The 24,247-nt window shown below is 40.5% G+C and overlaps 2 protein-coding genes across 6 annotated transcripts in view; one reads left to right on the top strand and one right to left on the bottom strand.

Moving 5' to 3' along the window:
• The window catches only part of rnf44 (ring finger protein 44), a 31,823-nt gene extending 18,978 nt beyond the window's left edge, over nt 1-12,845 (top strand). For 4 of the 5 annotated variants that reach the window (XM_066716575.1, XM_066716579.1, XM_066716577.1 and 1 more), the window contains 9 exons: nt 1,850-2,072; nt 2,542-2,709; nt 4,078-4,251; nt 4,554-4,715; nt 5,241-5,356; nt 5,731-5,818; nt 6,540-6,661; nt 6,986-7,085; nt 7,847-12,845. In XM_066716575.1, the coding sequence (XP_066572672.1) occupies nt 1,850-2,072; nt 2,542-2,709; nt 4,078-4,251; nt 4,554-4,715; nt 5,241-5,356; nt 5,731-5,818; nt 6,540-6,661; nt 6,986-7,085; nt 7,847-7,909 (1,216 nt within the window). In that variant the 3' untranslated portion in view covers nt 7,910-12,845. The remainder of the gene's footprint in view (nt 1-1,849; nt 2,073-2,541; nt 2,710-4,077; nt 4,252-4,553; nt 4,716-5,240; nt 5,357-5,730; nt 5,819-6,539; nt 6,662-6,985; nt 7,086-7,846) is intronic. The other variant, XM_066716580.1, reaches the window with a different exon arrangement.
• Nucleotides 12,846-14,022: 1,177 nt separating this feature from the next.
• Nucleotides 14,023-24,205, bottom strand: faf2 (Fas associated factor family member 2). Its single transcript, XM_066716569.1, has 11 exons — nt 23,839-24,205; nt 22,748-22,816; nt 21,534-21,668; nt 21,176-21,252; nt 20,032-20,170; nt 19,427-19,512; nt 18,706-18,797; nt 18,214-18,391; nt 17,744-17,915; nt 14,988-15,131; nt 14,023-14,789 (listed from the first exon to the last, which is right to left on the bottom strand). The coding sequence occupies exons 1-11, from the start codon at nt 23,899-23,901 to the stop codon at nt 14,607-14,609; spliced, it is 1,338 nt and encodes a 445-aa protein (XP_066572666.1). The 5' UTR covers nt 23,902-24,205; the 3' UTR covers nt 14,023-14,606.
• Between the last annotated feature and the right edge of the window lie 42 nt (nt 24,206-24,247).

Genomic DNA, 24,247 nt, shown 5'->3' with positions numbered 1-24,247 from the left:
CTAGGGTAAATCAGGCAGCTTTGAGGGTCTTGTGGTTGTCATTTCACCTGAACATTTCATGATGGAACCTATTATTGGCAAACTGTATATGAGGTTTGGCTTCCAAATTTGAACCGAGCAGTGGCTTAGAGAGACTCGCCTGCCGGTTTGTGGCCCTCCAGGACCCTGGTTGTCCAATGTTGGTCAGCATCTACATCTCTTGTAATATGATGTATGTGCATCTTAGTTTAGCATGTCTTTGTACTAGATGCGGGGATGAAATCTGACTGGGCCCTGTGAATAAGTGGTGTGGAGTGTCTCCCAGACTGACACTGTTCACAAGTGCGGTGTTCCACTTCAGCAGTGAGAGCGGCTCCCTGAGATTTGGCAGCCGCCCAAAATCGAAAGGGCATCTGCATGCAGCCAGGAGCTGGATCGTTTCTACAAGAGTACAGGGTGCCAAAATCGGGCTTTGAAAAACCTTATCTGAGCAGCTCCTTCGCCCGTTTCCGGGGATTGCGAATGTTTTTCGTTTTTCTGCTCTTTCAAAAACAGAGATGAGAAAACAAACGTGACACGCTTTGCTTAAATGCAGGGGGTCAGTTTAATTTGATCAGCAAACTGGGAGCCAGACAGAATTTTGGGGGGGGTAAACTAGCCTTAATTAAGATTGTAAATGTATTCATTTCTGCTGTTGTCACTTTGTTTCATTTTGGAGTGTTGGCTGGCTGTGTTTTCCACTTGGGCTGCGCGGCCACTTTGTTAATTTCAAACTCTCCTTCAGTACATCCACTCAGAGACATTAGGTCGATCTATCTAAGATAAAATATGTCTGAGAGAAAGCGGGGGTTGTACAATAACAATGGAATTGACTGAATGCATGTCATGCAATGGAAGTAAAAAATGTAATGTTTCACAGCTCCATTTGTAGTCATCTTTGGTGGTAAGACTACAGACTTTCTACAAAACTGCATAAAGTTGTAGAGTGAAATATTTCAGAATCTTTGCTTTTCTGAGACTTTGGTGCAATTAAAATTTGACTGAAATCATTCAAACTGCTGTACGGTGGAAGTTATGGGCACCTCTGAGAGTTTTCTTAGGGAGTCAGGATGCTGTTACTTCCATGACTTATTCCCTGCTTAATCCTCAGGGTTGACTGCTCAGTACATCCTACTTCACTGTTTTCACACTGGCCATAAATACAAGATCGAATGTGCCTCTGGGCTAGATTTGCTGTCCTTTATTTTAAGACTAGCTTAGTACTGTGCTGGAAGTTTGTCTCTGTGCCAAATTATATACTATTCTTCCCCTGGAGCTGGTTTCAATACCAAATTAATTAGTTCTATAATAAAATCAAACTTCTCTTGAATGAGTGCGTCATGCCAACTATGACATTGGTAAAAAGTAAAAAGGCTCTCTCCTCTTTCCATTGTGAAGAAGTACATTAAATCATATTTGTGAGTGTCAAAGGTAACCATTGTTGTCTTAGTGGATGGGGTTAAAAAGGGGAAATGTTACTTGGCAGCTGGACTGTTGTCTTTATTTCAGATCTGTCGATACATTATTGCATCCTGCACTTGGTGTCTAGAAAAAATACATTTTGATGTACATTGGTTGAATGGAATACAGATTTTTTTGTTTTGTTGATGTTGGCTTTCTGAATTCGACAATAAAACAAACCAAAAACGCTTTTCCTTATTCAGAAGTGAGAACTCTTCTACATTTGCAAATAAAAGGGTATTGGGAATCAAAATGGTGGAAGAGTTTGGAATTTCAAGAGTTCTTGTATCCGTAAGCTGCTGGGAACTCAATGCAAGCCCCCTGATGGCCACCTCTGGGTTGTAACCGTTGTTTCTCTTCTTGTCAACAGCCCTCCGGTGAGACGGCAGTGGGGACGTCGGGACAGACCCTTATTGCACAACTCTTTACACCAGGATGAGAATTTCCACCACCCTCTGTTCTCGCAGCATCAGCAGCAGATCTCTTTAGATGAGTCCAGAGCGTACAGTCACACCAGCGTACCGCCACGAATGCTCCACCCGGCCGCACACCCCCCTCAACAGAACCCCATCATGGTCGACCTACATGAGCAGGTAAAGGGTGTAGGGCTGGGCTGAGGGGGGGGGGGGTGTTCTTGGCCTACGTTGTAGAAATAACTCAGGATTGCTAGAAGAATAGTGGGTGAGTTGACTGTGGAGAGAGGGAAATGTATATATTGGCATTGAAAACGTAGATATTTTACTGTTTGTTCACCTTTCAAAATAAAAATCTCAATTAAAATGTTATTTAATTGACATAGATGCTGCTTTAGTGATTTATTTTGAGACTTAGCACGTAATTTTAAAAATGTTTCCCAGAAGATATTGATTTTGTATAACATTTTGGAACCTTTGCCCAATAAATGATTGACGCCTAGGACTGAGGGCTGTAATGAGAAAAATGTGGTACAGAATGAAAATGTGCTGTTAATAAATACCTAAAGGCTTCATTTCTCTGTGCTCCCTTCGATGCAGAACTGTGCGTTTGGTTCTCATATGTGTGTGGGTGCTGTATTTCTTCTAGATGCACCAGGGTCCAGTCCCAATATCATACACGGTTACCACGGTGACGACCCATGGTTTCCCACTCCACACCGGCCAGCCTATCCCAGGGTGCAACACTCAGCAGCTCCCAGCATGCTCGGTAATGTTCAGCGGACAGCACTCTCTGCTCTGCTGCCTTCCGCCTCCTGTGAGTTTGAAAAGGAAGGGCCGGTTGTCAGTGAAGTCCTTGTAACGCATTCCCACCACAACCCCGCTTTCCCTAGACCACTTCAGAGCCAGGCTTTGATACAATAGCCTGATTTAGAGTATTGGAAGTATTCCTCTGTCCCTTTTAATATGTGTTCTTACACTGTAAAGTTGTAAACCTTTACAGATGTAAATGCAGTGAAACTGGAGAAGCCTTTGTCTTTTACATTACTGTTACTGTCTGACTATTTTAAACTCCGTGTTGATGTGGACGGTAATGTGATTTTTCTGAACAAAGAAGCAAATGGTGTCATTCTATCTTAAGTGTCTTGTTTTGGATTTTTTTCCCCACACATCTGTGGAATTGTTTGGATTTTATGATATTTAAGTGTTTTTAAAACTCATACGAGGTCGTAATTGGACCAGGTGAGCCGTATTACTCGGTGCCGCACTTTCACTCCCCTGCTGTAATATAGATTGAAAAAATATTAAAACCTCAAGGCTATTTAAATTTATTGCATATATATTGAAAATGGTTGGTGGTTAAAAAGTAATTCATTACTTATGAAAGTCGTAAAACTTCTATATAGTTCCCGAGTGGATGAAACAATAGCCATTGCTATTTCTCCGACTCATAAATTCAACCAGAAAGTTAGTACTAAAGGGGGTCCACACCTCACATACACAATAACCGAGTGCCTCCCACATGAGCCCTGCGTTTAAAAGCGTTTACCTCAGACCTCCCCCTTCACTGTGGAAACCAACCTCGCTATTAAATTGTTATACTGGATTTATTAATAATTGCATCTGCTACTTGAATTTTCTTTTCTTCCGTTTATAACTTACCCTGGTTGTCTGCCAAAATACAGTACATGAGAACAGACGCTTGCAGACACCTGTCCTTTAATGAAAAGTGCTTTACATCATCAGAAATGAGTGGTTGATTTGGTATTTTGTGCTGAACCAGCTGCACAATGGCTCTCCAAAATGTTCCCAGTTCATTATCATAATGCAGATCCTCACATTCTGAGAAAAAAGTGCCGCTTGGTGGGGGGGAAAGGAGTGTGACCGATGCATGTCTCAAGATGAATATAAAGTTTGACTGATCGTGGCCAGTCATTTTCATAGAGATGGTGGAAAAGGCACAGGCTTCTGGTGTTGAAAGTAATCCACAGGTGTTCTGCTTTTTACTGAGGGGAAAGACGATCCTTACAAAGACCCCGTATTTTGGATTAGACTACTAGTTCCTCGTTCCCAATATGCCAAATTCATCTTAATGAAGTAGACTAGATGATGTCCATCTTGCTGTTGATTGCCTTCATCCTGCCGTCCATCTTTCTGATGAGCCGTTTCTTTTTCATTCTTCCAGCTGATCCAAGCCTGTACAATGCAGCACTTGCCAGTATCTTATCAAGCCTTTCCGCCTCTGATCTCCAGTGAACATTTTATACTGCACCCCCCTCCGCCTGTACCTCCCCACCAGCCGCCTCACCTCGCTCCACTGAGCCAGTTCGTACCTCTGCAGCCCCAGCACCCGCGCATGGTGAGTACCCAGCCGTCTCCCGCCGAGAGAGAGCAGCATTTTTGGCCTTGCAAGATCCTTCTCGATCTTGTGTGTGACCGGGAACTGTTTTTGTTTCTCGCTTGCTGCACGGGAGGATCCAGATTTCCATTGAGGGTGTTGTTTTGAGGGATGGTAAACTGGCAGACCGATGGGCAGCTTTGCAAGTGGGCACAAAAGCAGATTCCTGCAGTGGGAGAGGAGGCCTTGCCCTGTTGCCTGGGCTGCTCTGTGTTTGCTAGTTTGAGTAGTGAATGCTAACTGCTTTTTCCCCTTCCCTTAAGCCTTTGCAGAGGGTAGAGAATGAAGTGGAGATGAGAGGGGACCAGCACCCTGTAGGGGGGTTTTCCTACCCCCCCACCCATCACCCACCAGCAATGCCTCCATCTGTCCCCCTCCAATACCTCCCTCACGACCCCCTACACCAGGAACTGCCCTTCGGAGTGGTGAGTGGACAGAGTTTGTGATTTTGTTGATGCCAAGGTATACAGTGACAGTCAGGATGGAAGTCTGTAGATGTTTTTTCTTCTCATCAGGCGTGATATTCCTTACGCAATCTTTGCAGTTTGTCAGATCTCCAGATTGGTTTTGTTTGTGTGGTATAGCTCCTATTTTTTATTTGGTCTGTTTGGATGGTTCAGGAGTTGTTCAGGGCTTTGTTTTGATATTAATGAGAGACTGAAAAACATGAAAGCCACATCTAATCTTCTAGACGACTAATGCCAGACTCGGAGGTTGGTTTTAAATTGGGACTGGTTTAACGGCCCATTATGTTTTGTTAGATAAACCTTGTTGTGGCATCCAATTATACAGTCTAAGATCTGGAAGGCAGCCAACTGTTTACTCTTTGGGATTCCACAGAAAGGCTAGTGTTCCCATATATGACTTTGGGATGTTTTCAAGATGTATTCTTCCCTAAAACAACAAGACTTGATTCTTGTGATGGGTAACGCGTGTGTTTTTCTCTCCAGCCATATCCCCACGTGTTGCCACGGCGTGTCAGCGGGCAGAGATACCGGCTACAGCAGCCCCTGCCACCTCCCCCGCCTCCGCCACCCTACTACCCTAGCTTCCTGCCATACTTCCTGTAAGTGTCTAAGGCAAGGGGGTGGGGGGTACTGGCAGTGTATGTGTGCAGAGACAGTGCTTATACCCTGAGATGTTTTCATCTGCCTGTAAAAAATAATAATAATACAGTCTTCTGAGGCTAAGATGGTATACAACCGTGAACCCTGAATATGTAACACCTTACACTGCAGAATTGTTTGTTAAATCAGTTTGCCCAAGCCCTGTGAATTTTGTTCACCTCTTTTTATGTTGAGCACACCCTCAAAACACTTGAAAAGTTTATAGAAAATACCTGCGCAAGGTAATGGAGTAACCAGTGTCAAATTGCGACAAAAAGACAGCCGAAGTGTTTGTCAGAGGTGTAGTGGGCAGCCATTTTCTCTGTCTCGACAGCTCAATGCTTCCGGTGCCTCCGACTTCGGTGGGGCCCGCAATCAGCCTGGACCTGGATGTCGATGATGTGGAAATGGAAAACTATGAGGTCAGAGCTTTCCCTGTGATACGTCAGCTCTCTACTCCGCAGGGCCCTTCTCTCACTGTTTGTTTTGTTGATTTTTGTTTTTTATTTGCTTTGAAATTCAGTAGTCTGATTTACAAGTTACTTCCCCCTCCTAAAGTAAACTACACTAGACATAGTAAAAGGGTAGGTGACAGAAGAGCTGTAGCACCAGAAACATTGTCAAGCTGAGTGAATATTTATTGTATATTTATTTATATATAGATGATTGAAAACTGTTAACTTATTTTTTCTAAATATTACCACCTTTTTTCTTAATAAATATGCCCTATATATGTAGTCGGTTTTTGTTTCAGTTGGAAACACAGTATTTGCTCCTTGCATATATAACTTTAAATGTTTGTAACTGAAATGTTCATGATGGGGCCTCCAGGAACATTCTACGTAAATCCGACTTGACGTAGAATGTTCCTGGAGGCCCCATCATGAACATTTCAGTTACAAACATTTAAAGTTATATATGCAAGGAGCAAATACTGTGTTTCCAACTTACACAAAAACCGACTTCTATAGAAAGTTGCAAAACGGAACCCTTACATAAGTCGGGGAATATCTGTGTGTGCAATAGTTACATACGTTTATTTATTACATTCAATTTTATACAGGGCTTAGATCTTTTATGTTTGGGTGTCCATTTTCAGCTTTGCAGTATTTTTAAATTCTGTGTGTGGCTTGTCTTTCCCAGGCATTGCTAAACCTCGCTGAGAGGCTAGGAGAGGCCAAACCTCGCGGACTCACCAAAGCCGATATAGAGCAGCTTCCGTCCTACAGGTTCAACCCGGAGAACCACCAATCTGAACAAACTCTGTAAGACAAACCTTCTGTTCCTTCCAGACAAGCTTAGACAAACTGAGAACAGCCTGAAATACATAACGTGTATGAATTCCTTCAATCGATGTTTACTGGATTGAGATTGTTGTGCTCCCCCTTTCAGCAGTTAGCAGATATTGAACGTATTAATTTTACTTCATGGAAATTGAATTGTCTTGTACTTTTGCCAATGAACAGATGGTAGATCTCTGCGCAGCATTTAATATTCTAGGAAAACAGCTGAGATTTTCATCTGTTAGTTGAAGATGCTGAAAAGGAAATGTAGTAATACTGTCTCTTGGTTTTTTCCCCACCCTCCAGGTGTGTTGTGTGCTTTAGCGATTTTGAGACTAGGCAGCTACTTCGAGTATTACCCTGTAACCACGAATTTCACGCCAAGTGTGTTGACAAATGGTTAAAGGTAAGCAGTTTATTTACTTTTGGTAATCAAATGAGGACGAGGAGCACTCAAGTGACCTACTCGACACAAATATTATCAAGCGGTTTGTTCTGTTTTGCAGCTGTAATTAGGAATTCCCAACAGCAGGGCAAAGAATTGGCTTTTCCATTGTGAATGGAAAAAGGAGAGTGCTGTAACCCTAACATACTGAACATTTACAGTGCCAATTTATTCATTTCCCGCCTTTGTAGCTTAGAAATCTCTGCATACATCATCTAAGTGTGTGGGTTAATGCATGATGTAAACCTATAGACTTATTACCTTTTGCATCAGATACTAGAACCTTTTTTAATATTTGGACAGATCAGAATAGTAAGTGACGAGGATTAATAAAAGTGGTCCATGCCTTATGGATTTATCATTTTAAAAATCAAATCGCAGGAAGTAATCAGTCTGGGAGAAATTAAAATTGAACTATGAGGTGTAAGAAGCGCTATTAGTTTGGCATATGAGTCAGTGCAGGATTAGTCAGCCACAAGAGGCGCAAACAAACAAACGGACAAAAGCAAAGAAAGCAACTCCTATTGCTCAGGAGATCATATGTAGTAGTTTGAGTTTAGCAGCTGCCCGCCTCCCTGATCTGCTGCCCTCTTCTGTCCGTTTCCTGCTAGTTCTGGTGTTTAATCCTGAGAAATATCCCTCTGCTGTGCCGGGGGTGTTTTTGGGGTGGAGTGGGGGTTCTGTCCATCGATTTTAACTGCCATCTTGTCGCTGTCTTCCAGACCAATCGCACTTGTCCGATCTGTCGAGCCGATGCTTCAGAAGTTCACAGAGACGTGGAGTGAAACCTTATTCTTATTCTTCGTTTTAACCAACATGAAAGCAGCACAATAAATGGAGACCGTTCCATTGGAGACACGGGAAACCTACCGCCTACCCCTCCGTGTTCCCTGGAAAAAAAACAAAAAAAAAAAGAGAAAAAAAACAACAAACATCCTTTTTTCCCCTCCCCTGAACAATAAGCAATCTAGGATCGTGTTTGGGGCCCTGTTTTACCTCTGCTGTGCATCGTGTGCGTTTGATGAAAGCTACTGCCTAGTATAACCACATAGCCACCGAGTTCTGGAGTTGTGTTGTGTGTACTTCTTTCGATTGCCCTTGTGTTTCTGATACTCCAAAGATTTAACATGTAATATCTGTTGTTGTGTTTTAACTTTGTTTTCGTTTGAACGGTTTCTTCGTTTTTTCTGTTCTTTTCGTTTCGTTTTCTTCTCGATTCGGTTTTCTAGTTGATGCTAGAGTCATTCCAAGTACTGCAACAGTAATTCAAGGGAGTGTGGGATGGGGATGGGGTGGGGGGGGGGGCTGTGAGATGGTAGTGCAATCGGCAGACTAACAAAGGAAGGGGGCGGGGGCAGGAAAAACGAAAAGAAACAAAACTAAAAAAAAAAAAAAAAAAGTTTGGGCTGTTGGAAAGAAACTGGAGCATTCCACTGACCTGAAGGAAAGTCTTACTTTAAGAGGTGCATGTTTGTATAGGTGATGGGCAAAGTGACTTGTTGTTAATAATGTATGTTACGCAATAATGTATTTGATATTTTCTTTGTTTTGTTTCTTCTCTCCTTTTTTGGTTTTCTTTTTTTAATTGCCGAATGCTATTGTGAAAGTCTAATTTGCAGTGGTAGAAGGTGCAGTATCGTTTTAAGGCCTGAGGTATAAAAAATATATATACACAATATATTGCTAGGATTGGGGACGATGGACGTACATTCATTTGGAAATTCCCTTGTCGGTTTATGAAAACTTTCTAAGGAAGCCCCCACACCCCCTTTAACGGACAAGAGTCCAGGAAGAGAATTGCCATCGTTGCTCTGGAAGAGTTCGCTTCCCTGCAGAGCCGGCAGCAAAGAAAGACATGGGACTTCACGGCTGTTTCTCTACCGCTGCTGCCGCCACACAAACGCACCGCTAGCTGGCCCAACCTTGGCCGAACACTGCTCGCCCTGTTTAGGGAGCCGTTGCTGTGGATGGCAGCTGTTTCAGGGCGTGTGAGCATTTTGCATGGACTGTGGATTTCAGAAGAGCAATATTTCAATCAAGAACACCGACGTTTCAAAATCAAAAGGAAATGCCAGGTTAAGCGAGAGCCCCAGGTCGAGCAAGTGACATTCGTCTGCCATTTTGTCCCGGTGGTTGGAATGGGGATGGCAGAGGTGGTAGTGAGGGACAACCACAGGTGACTTCCGGAGAAGCTTGCTTCGTGGCGTTCTGCAGAAAGCAATATTTTTTGCGACGAGTGCCGATTTTAAGTGGAACACTTCTTCCCAGTGTGGGGAGGCCAGGTTTTTCCTTGTTCGTGAGCCAAATATTCAATATACTCTTCTAGTTTTCAGCTCTGCCTTTTCAAGACCTTGACAAGCACAAACGTATTACTTCTCTTTAACGGAACAAATAATCTTTGTGTCATTTCCACTTATTTTAGATTCTCAACAGTTTTTAAATGATTTGATGGTTTTATCTTATGGAAAAAGAAAAAAAAAAAAGTGAAGTACTAACATGAGGCATGTTAGCGGAGTATGTTCTGTGTTTTAGGAAATTTGGTTGTATCCAGAAACCCTTGTGTAAGAGGTATAAAAAAAGATTAGTGTTTTTAAGTAGCTGTGGAGATATCGGCTTAAATTTATCATCTTGTTTTGAAGACCGAAGAATGTTTAAACAACTTGAAAAGTATTGCATAAGGTAACCCTGTGTTTGGCAACATTAATACAGCAGCGAGTTCAAGATTATTCGACAGTAACAAACACAAAATTCTGTGATTTAAACTTGGAGTTGGATATGTCAGCTCAGTAATGCACTGGACTTGAATCGGACCTTAACGTAATCTGGCAGTGCATGAATTATTAAATGGTTTCAGAGGTCTTCTCAAAATCCTTTGTATGTAATGAGGACCCATTGTAATGCTGCCCCACCTAGCACTTATTGGCAGTCTTTACCCTAAAGATGGAGATGTATTTTCCCCTCTTGAACTGAAATATACACTGGCACAGCTGTGTATATAGAGAGCTTAAGTCTCAAGTGACCCTTTATCAAAAGCCATTTAAAGGAGTTATCCCACAACTTAGATAATGAATCTATATCTATATATATATACATACATATCTGTATGCCGGTATATGTATATATAAACCTTTCCTATTTTAATATTGTGAATTTTGTGAGTTTTAAGAGATTTTCACTCAGGGTCTTTCAGTTAATAAATGAAAATAAAGGAAAACAGTCAATTTCAAAATGGGAATGATTCCATGAAGGGGATGTCTTTTCTTTTTTTTTGATTTATTTATTTTTTTCTTCCTCTGTGTGTTTTCCTCAGGCCGTATATAGGGTTTATAATGCAACCAGTTCAACCTTTATTTTTTGTTTAGTTTTTTTTTTTCATTTTGCAGAGAGCAATGGATATCGCATCTTTTAAAGACAGGCATGCAAGCAAAAAAAAAAAAGATTTTAAAAGTTTAAAAAAATAGAAAACTTATAAATAATTTTTAAAAAAGAGGCAATGTGTCACTGCAGCCCATCATCAGAGTGTATGTTAATCTAACTGTTAAAGGTCTGTTTCTGTGTTCTTGTATTTGAATGATATATATACACTGGTCGTGTTCCTATTTTAAATGTGTGCCTTTGCACACACTATCCTACCTAAACCACTTCCAAACTTATCCTAAAGGTGTTTGCATGATTTACAAAAAAAAGTGTGTATTTTGAGTGAAAGATATCTAGAAAGGGGGGAACAAAATATTTAAATGTGCATAATATGCATGCATGTCTGACCAGCTCTGGACTGGTTTTTAGCTAGCTCTAGTTGGCTGTGGGTTTGGGTGGGGGGACTTTGTGCTCAGCTGATAACTGCCATGCACTGTACTGCACACATTTGTAACACACTTGAAGGACTGCAAGATTTTATTTTGGTAGTAGTCGGTCACCATTCGGAGGATTTCACACTGTTAGGACTCCCGATTTAGTGAAACATACCTGTCGAAAATTGGGCTCACAAAAGGGGTTCTGAAATCGTCGTGTTGTCGCTCTGGTGACTGTAGACGTGGTGAATGGGGAAACTTAGATGTTTGAAAGCCATATAGTGAAATTGGTGCTAGATGTTCTATTGTAAGGTATGTTGCTACATTCACATAGCGGAATGCAATAGTTTGCTATGGAACTAACATGTATTTTAACAGCATGCAGAGCTAGTGCCCCACAAAACATGGTCTGCAGTCACCAGAACTTGAAGACACATGGGCAGAAGTGAGACACTCAAACGAAAATGCAAAACGCCTTAACTTTTTTCAAATGCCAATTTTCTCGCTTCCGATTTCTATTTTAACAAAACATTGCCAACCGTATCCTCTTATATTTTCATTTTCCCCTCATAAAAAGTCCAAGTAATATTTTTAAGCTAGCCTAAAACAAAATGGAAGTCTGTAGCCATATACAATCCAATTTAAAGACATCCAGCATAGGTTTTCTTTAAAAAAAAATAAAAAAAAATGCACAACTGGCTTTTTGTAAAACATTTTGAACCCCTTCTGTCTCTAGAATAACCAAAAATATTGGAAGCTTTTACTTTACATTTTAACTCTCTTCTGAATCTGATGGTTCATCGAACAGTCTGGTAGCTCAAGTGGTTTGTCTGTTATTGGCCGTTTCATTTTGCTGCTATCATCATAGCTGCTTTCAAGAAGTATCTTCTCCTAATGCATATTGTTTTTGGCAATTTGAGATAATGGTTGCAATCATTGTAAATGAATAGCTGTATTAAAACGGCATTTTTCTTTCTTTAATCACACAACGGAAAGTCTTAACCTCGCATTCCTTTTATCGTTGTAAGCGTTAAGTCCTGTTTTTAAAATATATTGCTTGGAAACTGTGTGTGTGTGTGTGTGTGTGTGTGTGTGTGTGTGTGTGTGTTGGGGAAGGGGGGCAGCACATTTCTTAGCATTGCCAAAAACGTAGTGGCCCAAAACAATGATAGTCAGGTTTCTAACGAGCCATCTTGTGGCTCCGCACAGCATTTAGATCAGTAAAGTTCTGTGCACAGATAATACTTATTCAGATCTAATACCACACTGACACGATTGTGTTCACATGTTTGATTGTATGGAAAACTAAAAATAGAATCTTGTAGTCTTTCAGTGATCCAATTAATTAATAAATAATCTCACAGCTTGTGTGGTGCAAAATTTATTCCAATAAGCAGCTAAAATTCTTTAGGACTTGTGATTTGTTGATTGCTCCGTAGATGCCACTGATTGTTTACCAATGATTTTTGCTGTGGTGGGATAGTGGATTGTTTACTGTTATAATACTCCTTGACCCCTGGGCAGAGCTGGGCTGAGCTCTAGGCAGCCTTTCTGAAAGGGGTCAGGGCACGTGTTCTGTGTTAGGAAGATATTTTGCTTTGGTACTTGCACATTTACAGTTACCTCATTTTTGCCATGTTTGTATTTGAGAAAAAAAAAAAGCTAATATATATATATAGGAAAATGGTTCTTAATGCTATAATTTTTTTTTCATTCCATTGGAATCATATTGTTTGTAGCATTTAACATATAACTAGTTATATTGTATTATATATACATCTGTATACCGATTGAAATTTTTAAGATTTGTACTTTTTTTAAATGAAAGTTGCTAGTTCTGCTTTACCGAGTAGTGCAATCATATTTTTTTTAATTGTTGTGGCTGATTTGAGAGGGTTGTTCACTAATAAATGTATGATGTATACCAGTATACATAGGAGTCTGGTCTTATTCTGGTTGAAAGAATTCTTGCTGTAAAATAATAAATAAAAGGGCTGCGAGATGGGGGTCAATCTGCATTAGTCAGTTTCCTTTTCCTTATTCACTCACAGAGTAGTTCTGCTCTTCTCACAGCACATCTGTTTCCATGTAGCTCTGACTGTTTTGGCACTCCACACATTATTTTCCCATACATTCTTCACTTTTTGACCTTACTAACACGCATCTCTATTTATTTTGCTTTGGGGGAGCAGCTCCTGCTACTATCTCTGAATAGGTCCAGCTGGAGCTCCTATTTGATATACTGTTCTGAACACATTACAGTTCACAGTCCTGGATGCTTTTTACTTCCCAACTCAAATTTATCTTTAAATACCCCCTCGCCATATTAGACATTCCGCTATGATGTGATGGTAAACTAATTCTGACTACCCTTGGAAGGAAACTGCTGTAAACACTAAAGGTTTTAAAGTACTTCCACCTAGGGTAACTGATTCACATGAATTGTCGTGGATGGGCAAATAGAAAGAATTGATGGGAACTATTATAATCAATGTACGAGTTGGATTCTTCCTCCCATATCTGGAACCATCTGGATTTTTTTTCCATTCTATCAGTCCAATCCAATTAGATTCCTTACAGAAACAAGTTAAAGATTGACATTATCTTCAACAGATCACATACTGTAACAATGTACTGTGCCATTAATATCCAATGCAACTAGGGGTCCCTGGAATTGGAACATTTCCCCTTTTCAGGCAAATTCTGTTGTTTGGGGTTATAATTCACTGCCTGCTGTAGGTTCCTCTATTGGAGATTACTATAATGTACTATTTAGCCACTTCAGTTTCCATAGAAATAAAATCGATTGAATATACAAACAACTGCAGGGAATGTATATATTCTTTCTTTAAAATACTGTAATGGCTCTCAAATTCATTCCAATGTAATGTGTATATAATCTTTCCCATTCGGAAGGATAGAGCTGGCTGCCCATTTCGTTTTCGGGAGATCCTATCATACAGGTGAGAAGCAGAGACAGTAGTTGCAAGGATGGACTTAATTTAAGCAAACCTGTCTGTATTATAAACAGTCCCCACCGATGACAAGTTTCCCCAACTGTTATTTTTATATTATTTCAAAAAGTAAAAAAAAAAAAAATCCACACAGAAATTTTAAAAGGTTTAATTTATAGTTGGAAAAAAATTACATCTTAACATGACCAGCCCATTCACATATTAAAATGGCAAAATAGGCATCTATGTATTACCACAGGCACACTATAGGCGAACTTGTACTATGCTATATAGGCTAGAACCACTGGTAAATCCTGTGGTATTGTTTTTATTCATTTTGTTTTAAGAACTGTAAGCAGTCCAACTCCATTATATAAACACCAACCCTCCTTTGGTCTTTTCATAACATATACATTTATATTATTAAACTGGGATTGCATAAAAAAAATATTAGGCATATGGTCAGTTCTGGGCTTTAGGAGATGAAAAGTTCACCGTAACATAATTTTTTTTGCTTTTTCAATTTATAAATATTTCGGCCTTTTTCTTTACACAGAATTTAAACACAGAGTAACTTGGCCACATGTCCAACATGGGGGGGTGGGGGGGGTCGGAGAAAAAAAAAAAAGTTGGCTCGTTCGTTCGTATTCAGTGATCCCTTGTGCGCAATAACCATAAAACAAACCAAAAAAAACATAAAAAATACTTTCCACGTTTACGGTGAAATGGGGTTTTTATCAATCGTCCGTGAGATCTTGTACGAACAGAACCTCGGAGCGGCTGAGACCGGCCTCCTTCAGCGTGGGGGGGTTGGGTTGAGCCTCTGTCGGGAGGCAGGGCAGGACCCGGCGTGGGAAGTTAGTCACAATCTGAAATTTCTCAGGAGTTTCTTTCAAGGAAAACAAGAAGTCGTGTATCACCTGGGTGGAGGAGGGGGACACGAGGGAAAACATTTTTAAAATGTGTCAGCTGTTGGCACCGACACGCACAGCAGGAAACTCCAGGGGTTTTCCTGGAAACTAGGCTTAGACCTTCCTCTTAAGCACCCCGGGCAACACTACACACCCCATAAGACAGATCAGGGACAGCAGACTACACAAGCTTCCTGCTGATCTTACCGTTAAAGACTGTGTGAACAGGAATCGCCTCTCCACCCGGGAATCATTAGGCAGTTTGAAGACTATTTTGACACTGTCAGGATCGTCCAGGGGTGGCTCCGGGGGAAGACATTCAGACTTGCGCTCCTTCTCTTCCTGCAGTGTCTAAAACCGGACACACTTGCTGTAGCACATGACCATTTCTTTTACAATACGGATCAGCAGAACAGAACTCAAATAGACATTTCAAATTCCCCAGAGGGACACACAAGTCTCTTATAATAGCAAAAGAAACATTACACCTATACTTCAAATGTTTCGATTCAGGCAATATGAATAATTTTTAATAATATACAGTACTGTGCAAAAGTTTTAGGCAGGTGTGGAAAAAATGCTGTAAAGTAAGAATGCTTTCAAAAATATACATGTTAATACATTATATTTATCAATTAACTAAATGAAAGTGAGTGAACAGAAGAAAAACCTACATCAAATCCATATTTGGTGTGACCACCCTTCCCCTTCAGAACAGCATCAATTCTTCTAGGTACACTTGCACACAGTTTTTGAAGGAACTCGGCAGGTAGGTCGGCCCAAACATCTTGGAGAACTAACCCCAGTTCTTCTGTGGATTTAGGCAGCGTCAGTTGCTTCTCTCTCTCCATAGACTCGATGATATTGAGATCAGGGCTCTGTGGGGGCCAAACCATCACTTCCAGGCAGGCCCAGCGCCAGCTTAAACGCTCTGGGGGGGCATCCACGTATTTAGGCAGGGCCCATTTTGTAAAATGAATTAAATCATATTCTTTACCATTTTACTTCCTTACAATGGCATTACATATGGAAACAATCAATGACATATGATTACAATACAATATTATATACAGTTCCTTCTGATTTTATTATTATTATTCTTACCACCACATTAGCTACAACGTAGCGTCTGAGTCAAGTTGAGTATTTGAAACAAATAGAGTGAGCAGCTCTCTACAATGCGCAATACACAGGTTTACATATACACCAAAGTATCGTACAGAAAAGGAATGTACATATAATGCTTACATTCATCGGATTATTCAAAATTACGTCATTAATTCATACAATAATTCGTACTAGTGTTTTCTATGGGTGCGTTCACAACATGCAGACTTTCACAATTCTGGCCAGAATTTTCACAGATTCAGAAGACTGATCGGTAAAGTCTGTGCAGAATAACAAAAGTATGCGTGTCATGAATGCACTCTATATCTACAGTCATAGTGTTGACAGCAGCCACCCCGCCCCCTCTGTTTGATTCGTTGTTGTAGGAGATCCCTTGTTTTGGGAACCAATAGGGCTTGTTACCATTAAAAAACGTGGCAACCCTGGTTTTGAAACACCGGTAGTAGTTCGTATACATTTCACAGAACCAAATTGCGCTTTAATTATATTTTGCTTTTTTTTTTTTATGGCAATTTAGAATCAGATACTGGGGGCGCACTGGATCTAAACTGGGGGGGCAAGGCCCCCTGAGGCCCGTCCATAGCGCTGGGGCCTGCTTCCAGGACTCCTAGTTCTTCTTTACGCTGAAGATAGTGCTTAATGATTTTGGCTGTATGTTTGGGGTCATTGTCATGCTGCAGAATAAATTTGGGGCCAATCAGATGCCTTCCAGATGGTATTGCATGATGGAGAAGTATCTGCCTATACTTCTCAGCATTGAGGAGACCATTAATTCTGACCAAATCCCCATCTCCATTTGCAGAAATGCAGCCCCAAACTTGTAAGGAACCTCCACCACGCTTCACTGTTGCCTGCAGACACTCATTCCTGTACCGCTCTCCAGCCCTTTGGCAACAAACTGCCTTCTGCTACAGCCAAATAATTCAAATTTTGACTCATCAGTCCAGAGCACCTGCTGCTATTTTTCTGCACCCTAGTTCATGTGTTTTCATGCATAGTTGAGTCGCTAGGCTTTGTTGCCACATCGGAAGTATGGCTTTTTGGCTGCAAGTCTTCCATGAAGGCCACTTCTGACCAGACTTCTCCGGACAGTAGATGGGTGTACAATGGTTCCACTGTTTTCTGCCAATCCTGAGCTGATGGCACTGCTGGACATCTTCCGATTGTGAAGGGAAGTAAGCATGATGTGTCTTTCATCTGCTGCAGTAAGTTCCTTGACCAACTACTATGTCTACGGTCCACAACGTTGCCTGTTTCTTTGTGCTTCTTCAAAAGAGCTTGGGCAGCACATCTGGAAACCCGTCTGCCTTGAAATGTCTGCCGGGGAGAGACCTAGCTGATGCAGTATCATCAGTGCCTTGTGTCTTGTTGCTGTGCTCAGTCTTGCCATGGTGTATGACTTTTGACAGTAAACGGTCTTCAGCAACCTCACCTTGTTAGCTGAGTTTGGCTGTTCCTCACCCAGTTTTATTCCTCCTACACAGCTGTCTCTGTTTCAGTTAATGATTGTGTTTCAACCTACATAGTGAATTGATGATCATAAGCACCTGTTTGTTATAATTGTTTAATCATACACCTGACTATATGCCTACAAAATCCCTGACTGTGTGCAAGTGTACCTAGAAGAACTGATGCTGTTTTGAAGGCAAAGGGTGGTCACACCAAATATTGATTTGATGTAGATTTTTCTTCCGTTCACTCACTTTGCATTTAGTTAATTGATAAATATAATCTATTAACATGTCTATTTCTGAAAGCATTCTTACTGTACAGCATTTCACACCTGCCTAAAACTTTTGGACAGTACAGTAAAAAAAAGGGCCATTAGAAGTTACCCTTTGCCTCCTCTCCTCCGCTAGTACATTCTGCCTGGCCATCTCCTCCTCTCTTCTTCTCTGCTCCTCCTCCTCCCTCTTCTTCCTGTCCTTCTCTTGGTCGGCACGCAGGGAGGCAAGGTAGGCTTCGTCCTGCTGCTGCCTCAGTGCCTGCGTTTGGTTCCTCTCCTCTCTGCCCACAGACAAACAAGAAGAGAAGATAAATACATATAATTCTTTCTCAGAAAGAAGGCTTTGATTACGTTTCATTTGAGATGCAGAATGAAAGAAAAAGAAAAGGATTCTTATCACTGATTTAGTCTGACTCATTTGTCCTCGGTCCCACTGTGTAAAAACAGAGCGGTGACATGAGCAGACAGCTCTGGATGAGAAACCAAATCTGTAAACTCCAGTCATACACATTCAGAAGCAGTGACGTAAAAATGCATCCAAGTTCACATTTCTATGCAAACAATCCCACTCTAGATTACCTCTCCATTCGTTCGGACACCAGGTATGTCTGATTGGCTTCCATGATGAAGGTCAGCTGGTTGATGAGATCCTCGGGCTGGATCAGGCCTTCTAGCCGTCCCACTACGGTCATCTTCCTGTCCTTCAGCATGATCATGGCCAGGAAAGGGTAGGTATTCTCTCGCAGGGCCTGAGACACTACACCAGGAGAGAAGAGAACTCATTCAGTCGTACCTTCAAGTCCCAGCTGAGGTGATCTTCTGAGAGGGCATATGCAGAACAAATTGCAGCACTCGACACTGCTGTACTTAAAGCAGAAATTCACATCCTGTGTTCATAAATTATGTATTATTAAGCTGCAGAACTGAATAGCAATTTAAACTATTTTTCGTCCTGAGAATTTGAAGAAACTCATCCAGAACAATCCTGGTAATATTAAAATGAACAGTTTTCTGTATTGTGCTAGAGAGATTTAATAAAATAGTAGTAATAAAAGTAAAATAGGAGCATACCTCTGTAACCTTCAGGCCTGCTGGAAGAACAAGCCCAGAAAAGCATTCTAGCATTAACGAAATTCAGAACCTCTTCTGTGCACAGCGTGTTGCTAAACCATGAAGACAGAATACCATTTTCAGTAACAATGAGGAACAGATATCATTTGAAGTGCATAACCTACAGTAGTTTCTCAGGTTCTGTATGTTGTTCAGACATCATTGTTTTATACATGACAGCTGAGAACATAGGATAATCACCCCAATTATGCAAAACATTAAAGATTCAATTCAATACAATAATGCAAACATTATTTCAACCCACTGGGTATAGCCTTTGATCCCATTTCTGAGGGGAAAATAAGCCAATTATACTTCATGATGGCAAAAAAAGACCCCAAACAATCACTGAGGGAAAACAAAATAATGTTCACCATCTAATATATCCATGCCCCTTTAAATGTAAAAAATGTACATTTCCATTTAACAATGACAATCAGACAAACAGCAAGCAGTAGGTTGTCACTAACTGGCTAACGGAAGGTTACCACAGTCATATTATGACAGTAGGATCTCTATATGCTCCTATAAGTTTGTTTTGATCCTCATTTAAAACACCAAGCTGCCACCAATTTAAAGAGCAGTTGATTAAATTGCATCCATATTTGATACCCCACTGTTAACACAAATTAAACTGACAAAATGGAAAATCATTTCATAGCATTAACAAATCTGAACGTACCGACAGAACTCATCAGTGTCTTGATGATCATCTCCATGAAGGTAAACCAACAAAAAGCGAAGTTCACGTTTGGCATCATTTAATGCCTGTGTAGAAAACAATCATCATTAGTTTGAATAATTCTCTTCCTCTGGGAATTGCTTTTTCAAAGGCTCCACCTTATTATTATTTTTTAAAACCTTCCCCATCTTGCAGGCTGATGACTCAGTTATTTGTAGTCAGAACTCTTGGCAGTAACACCCACTGCCAGTAAATTTCTCTCCGAGGTCTAAAAAAAGCCATTCAAACTGTTTGTTGTGCTTACATTTATGGCCAGAAAAAGTTCAATGATGCATGAAACAAAAGCACGATAGTGCGGCCTACTGCACAATTTCTTTTTTTCAAATTAGTTTACTATAAACTTGGGAGATCATCCATTACATTTTCCACAGGGGCTGATGCAGGAGAGCTGAAGATAATTTGGCCAACTCAAACCCGCAAAACTGGCAACACACTTGGGAAATATAAACCAGCAATATCTGAACTCCTGAAATTTGATTTGTACCACATTTACTTTCAATTTTTAGATATTCAACGATTGATTCACATTAAGAATTACAACCCACCTGGCTATATGTTCCCTGGTAAAACACTGGATGTGATCTACCATACTTCTCTTCAAAACTATGAATAAATGAAACCACATCGCCTACAGGATCTGTAACACGACCACGGGGATCTGGCCTTATAAACCTCAGAGCAAACCTGAAAATAAGAAAATGAGCATATGAACAATAAAAGGAAGTATTTTTTCTTACAGCATATTGTAAGATAAAATTCGATTTTGTCTGTAGAGCTACCTGCCAAGAAGGTTTATGCATATATCTTACGATCTCTGTTATGGAAAAGAAGTGCTATGCTTAAAGGGAACCTGTAGTGAAAAGTAACACAGACAGGAATTTGACATGTCAGGGAAATCCTTTTTGGCACGTCTATATTGGCATCATGTCACACTTAAACTTGAACATTACAATGATTTTGTATACACTCCCAGCTGATTCATACGAGTGCAGACTAAAGCCCTGTTCACACTGGCAGTTTGAAGACACTCAAATCCAATTTATGACGGATATCTGACGCAAATCTGATTTATTTAGTGACTCAAGTCTGAACGTCAAATACGATTTGTGCCCTCTCAGTCAGTCTGAACTGCTTTTTCCGTCAGTCCGTATGCAACGCGATGATGACATCCTACACTGCACAAGATCCTATTGTAATGACAACTAGCATAGTCAAGGCAGTTAAGACTCAGAAATCCAATTTTGTCACGTTAATATTGTTTGAACTGTCAGTATTAAAAAATGGTTTTGAACAACAAAAAATGATTTGAGCATTAAGGCCTGCAGTGAGAACAAAGCTATAGTGGCTTCTCTCTGCCATCTGTACCCGGATTCTCCATCACGATCAATGATCGTGGGTAATCCACACAGTGCTTCTCACATGACATGGTTCCACATTACTATATTATTTTTCTATTGACATTATAATGCGTGATGAATAAAATGTGAAAAACGGGTTGCCAGTGTCAAGTTTACCGAGTAAGCATGCTGGCAGACATCAAGGTTTTCAGCAACCTGAAGACACCTCATCCTTTGCAAGGAAAAGTATCTTGTAAGCTAATCAATATTCAAACTTTGAAATATATTGATATGAATGGGTAGATTTGTTACAAAAAATAAACATTGATCACAGTTTTTTGTTTTGTTTTACCTGAAGATGTCCAGTAGTGTGTAATACGTAAATCGGAATGGAAGCATTATTAAATAGTATCCCCAACCTAACAGACCCTGAAATGAACAAAAAATACAACATTTAATCACACAAGCTGCAGTATATGTGTAACTCTTAAATGCAAATATGTAGTAAAGTAATTAATCGCACTAAATATCAGCACAATAGATTGAGATGTATTCATTACTCTGTGCTTCTTGATTTTACACAATTTAGAACTGTACAGCAACACTTCTGTGCTGGGAGAAGCAGAAGCAGATCTAAAAATATTTAAGTATCAAACAGGTTCAAATACGTAACAGTGATAAGTGTTCCATCTCTATAGACATTTGCTTACTCTGGGTTGCGGCCTTGAAACAATGTAGCTATAGACTCTGTTGTCTGCGGTGTTGACTTGTAGCGGTCTGGAGGGGGGTGGGTTGAACACACTGGGTACTCCTTCCTGTTCATTGAGTCTGTCCTGTACAGCTGCCTGAAAGGAGAGTTGGCATGACTGAAAATGAAACTGACATAAGCAGCTGGGGAGGTGTGGGGGTGCATTAGCAGGATTTATTTGCTCTTTTATTAAGAGTAATGAACAAGTATGAACATGCTCAGTTGCAGCATTGTTCCTGCTAGAATGGCATTTATGTAGATGCACTTATGCATATGGATGCGTTTAAGTGCTTTAACACCACACATCCCTCACTAATGAGGATTCAAATAATTTAAAATCTCAGCTCAGATCCCAGAATGATGACTAAGCATGAAATACAGCCTCAAATAAAAGTATTCCACACAATCAAAGTTTCCATCGATGCAGGGGAATCTGGATTCAATCTCCTACAAACACTGGACATAAGACGAAACACCATTACCTTTAAAATTACAATTTCAGAAGGTGTGGGAAGATGCATTGTGGACAAAGCTTGGAAGAAGAGTGGACTAAATATAAATTAAAATTAAGTATTTAACAGCTGTAGAAAACTAATAAAGGTGCCTCAAAGAGCTTCTAACAATTGCAACTGCTATCTTGCTTTGTTTCTCTCACTGTGTATGAGTATATATACATATGCATACACACAGACAAAGAAAATATTAAATTTAAGACAAGTATTTTCTGGCAAAGGCACAAACCTTATAATATGCATGGAAACAAAACTAATTATATTTCAAACAAAGCATGTCTTGCTGCCACACTAGCCTTGCAGTATATCCCCACATCAGCATGCTGTGCAAGACATACTGAAGAAAGTCAAATTTAGCTTCAAGCCATTCTTATGATGTTCACAGCATGTGACACCTCCCAAATGAACAAGAATGCCAGCAACAGCCTTTATTCTATAATGTATGCAATTTTTTTTAAGCAAAGATGCACAATTACAAATAAGTACAATAGGCTTTATTAAACAGTGTTTATAATATATAAGGTCCAGTTCTTTACTAGTGGTAACTATCATGGATGTTACATATATGTCCCCATTCAGAATCCAGCTTCAATACAATATAATATAGGGAATATGAAATAGCAGAAAAGGTCATTTTACACATCAAGCTTTAAAAAGAACATACCTCAATATTCCAATTGTGTTGTTCTAATGTGCGGCGACACTGATCCATAGACTCTATGCCAGTTAAGTCCTGAGAGACAGAAAAAAACATATAGGCTACTAAGTTCGTCTAAGCAAGGTTGTAATATTAAGTCCAGGGTGCAGAGCTTCATCTTCATCACCAACCCACTTGGCCAGTATGGTGAGTCATGGCCAGCTCATCTAATAGAGGATAGACCTTCACCAGTGAACAGATAATGCTGGGAAACGATACATTATTGATAGGCACTGACAAGCCAATGGAAAGACAAAGCCATAGAGGTTTCAGTCATCATGATTCTTCAATAAATGAAAATCCAAATTGAAGACAACATAATGGCCTGTCAATTCCAGAGGAAATGTCATTTTTATGATGAATATAATCCTATGTCAGTTTAAACAGTCTGATGCAAGGAATTAAACAGATACACAAAGACCCGTGGTGGCTATTGTCCTGATGCTGGAAATGTGCTGCTCTATAGTATTGTACCGCACACAAGGACATGCTATATCATTAAACACAGAGCACATGCAGAAGCTGCGAGAGTTACACATTAACTGGCATAGAAACACTGTGTCAAGCCTTTTTGTTGCAATTGAAATGACTTTCATTGTACTTCAACTTTTGCTTTGTTAAAATCATCATGTAGCTTAAGGCACATAACAACAGGTCGCAATCAGAACACGGGTTTCATTCCTGGTCACCTGAAATCAAGTGGCATCCAGTCTGAATTTAATTAGCTACATTCAAATGGCAGCATCAGCTATTGGAAAAGTTGCGATACTACTGAGGCACACCGATGACCTGTTGAAATTCCCGATCCTGATACCGGGTGCTTCTGAAAGCAGGAGACTGAAAGGTTATTTCCAAAGCTGTACGAGATGAACCAGTCGTTAGCTCCTGGGATGAAATTGTAAGTTTGTCCCCCCGCCCCCCCCCACACCTCCCCTGTCTGGTGTTAGAAATCATAGTTTTTGGAAGAACCATCGGCGTATATCTGCTTTATGTGCATTGCAGTGGGACGACCCTCTCGTTCAGCCCACAGTTTCTCCAAACTCATGCTTGCTCATTACCTGAAACTGCAGGAGTTTCTCAGTCTGCTCCTGAGATAATTCCTGTTCCTCTGGCGCCGCCATCTTGCCTCACCAAACCCCGCACCGAGCACACCGGAACTGACGTTACGCCCTGACAGCAGGAGGAGGTGGAGGACAAAATACTATTTCACTTGGCGTTGAACGATAAAATTCGAAAGCCAGAGCCCAGAGCAATTATTCCTTCCACCATAATGTCTACGTGTTGCAGGATGATATACCGACAGACGTGCTCTGAAAAGGAGAAGGGTTTAATTTCTACTTCCTTTCCCGTAGAAAGACTTTTGTTGCTCTACGGCCCCATTACTGCAGTTAAACGGAAAAAGTCAGGGGAACAAAACATCCGGTAACGTAACGTATCGTGACGTAGCGTCGGCAGTCCAATCACAGC

Source organism: Amia ocellicauda, chromosome 11 (genome assembly GCF_036373705.1).
Source record: "Amia ocellicauda isolate fAmiCal2 chromosome 11, fAmiCal2.hap1, whole genome shotgun sequence".
In the NCBI taxonomy this organism is placed as follows: Eukaryota; Metazoa; Chordata; class Actinopteri; order Amiiformes; family Amiidae; genus Amia; species Amia ocellicauda.
Note: the sequence above shows the minus strand (reverse complement) of the source record. Positions and strands in the feature narration are given on the sequence as shown.

Bases quoted from the DNA above. Each gene is read 5' to 3' on its own strand.
- faf2 (XM_066716569.1), bottom strand. From the start codon at position 23,901: ATGGCGGCGCCAGAGGAACAGGAATTATCTCAGGAGCAGACTGAGAAA. The intron at 19,513-20,031 runs GTGGGTTGTAAT...TTTTCTACACAG, and splicing joins ACCAGGGAACATATAGCCAG to GCATTAAATGATGCCAAACG. The intron at 18,392-18,705 runs GTATGCTCCTAT...CTCCTGGTGTAG, and splicing joins CAGGCCTGAAGGTTACAGAG to TGTCTCAGGCCCTGCGAGAG.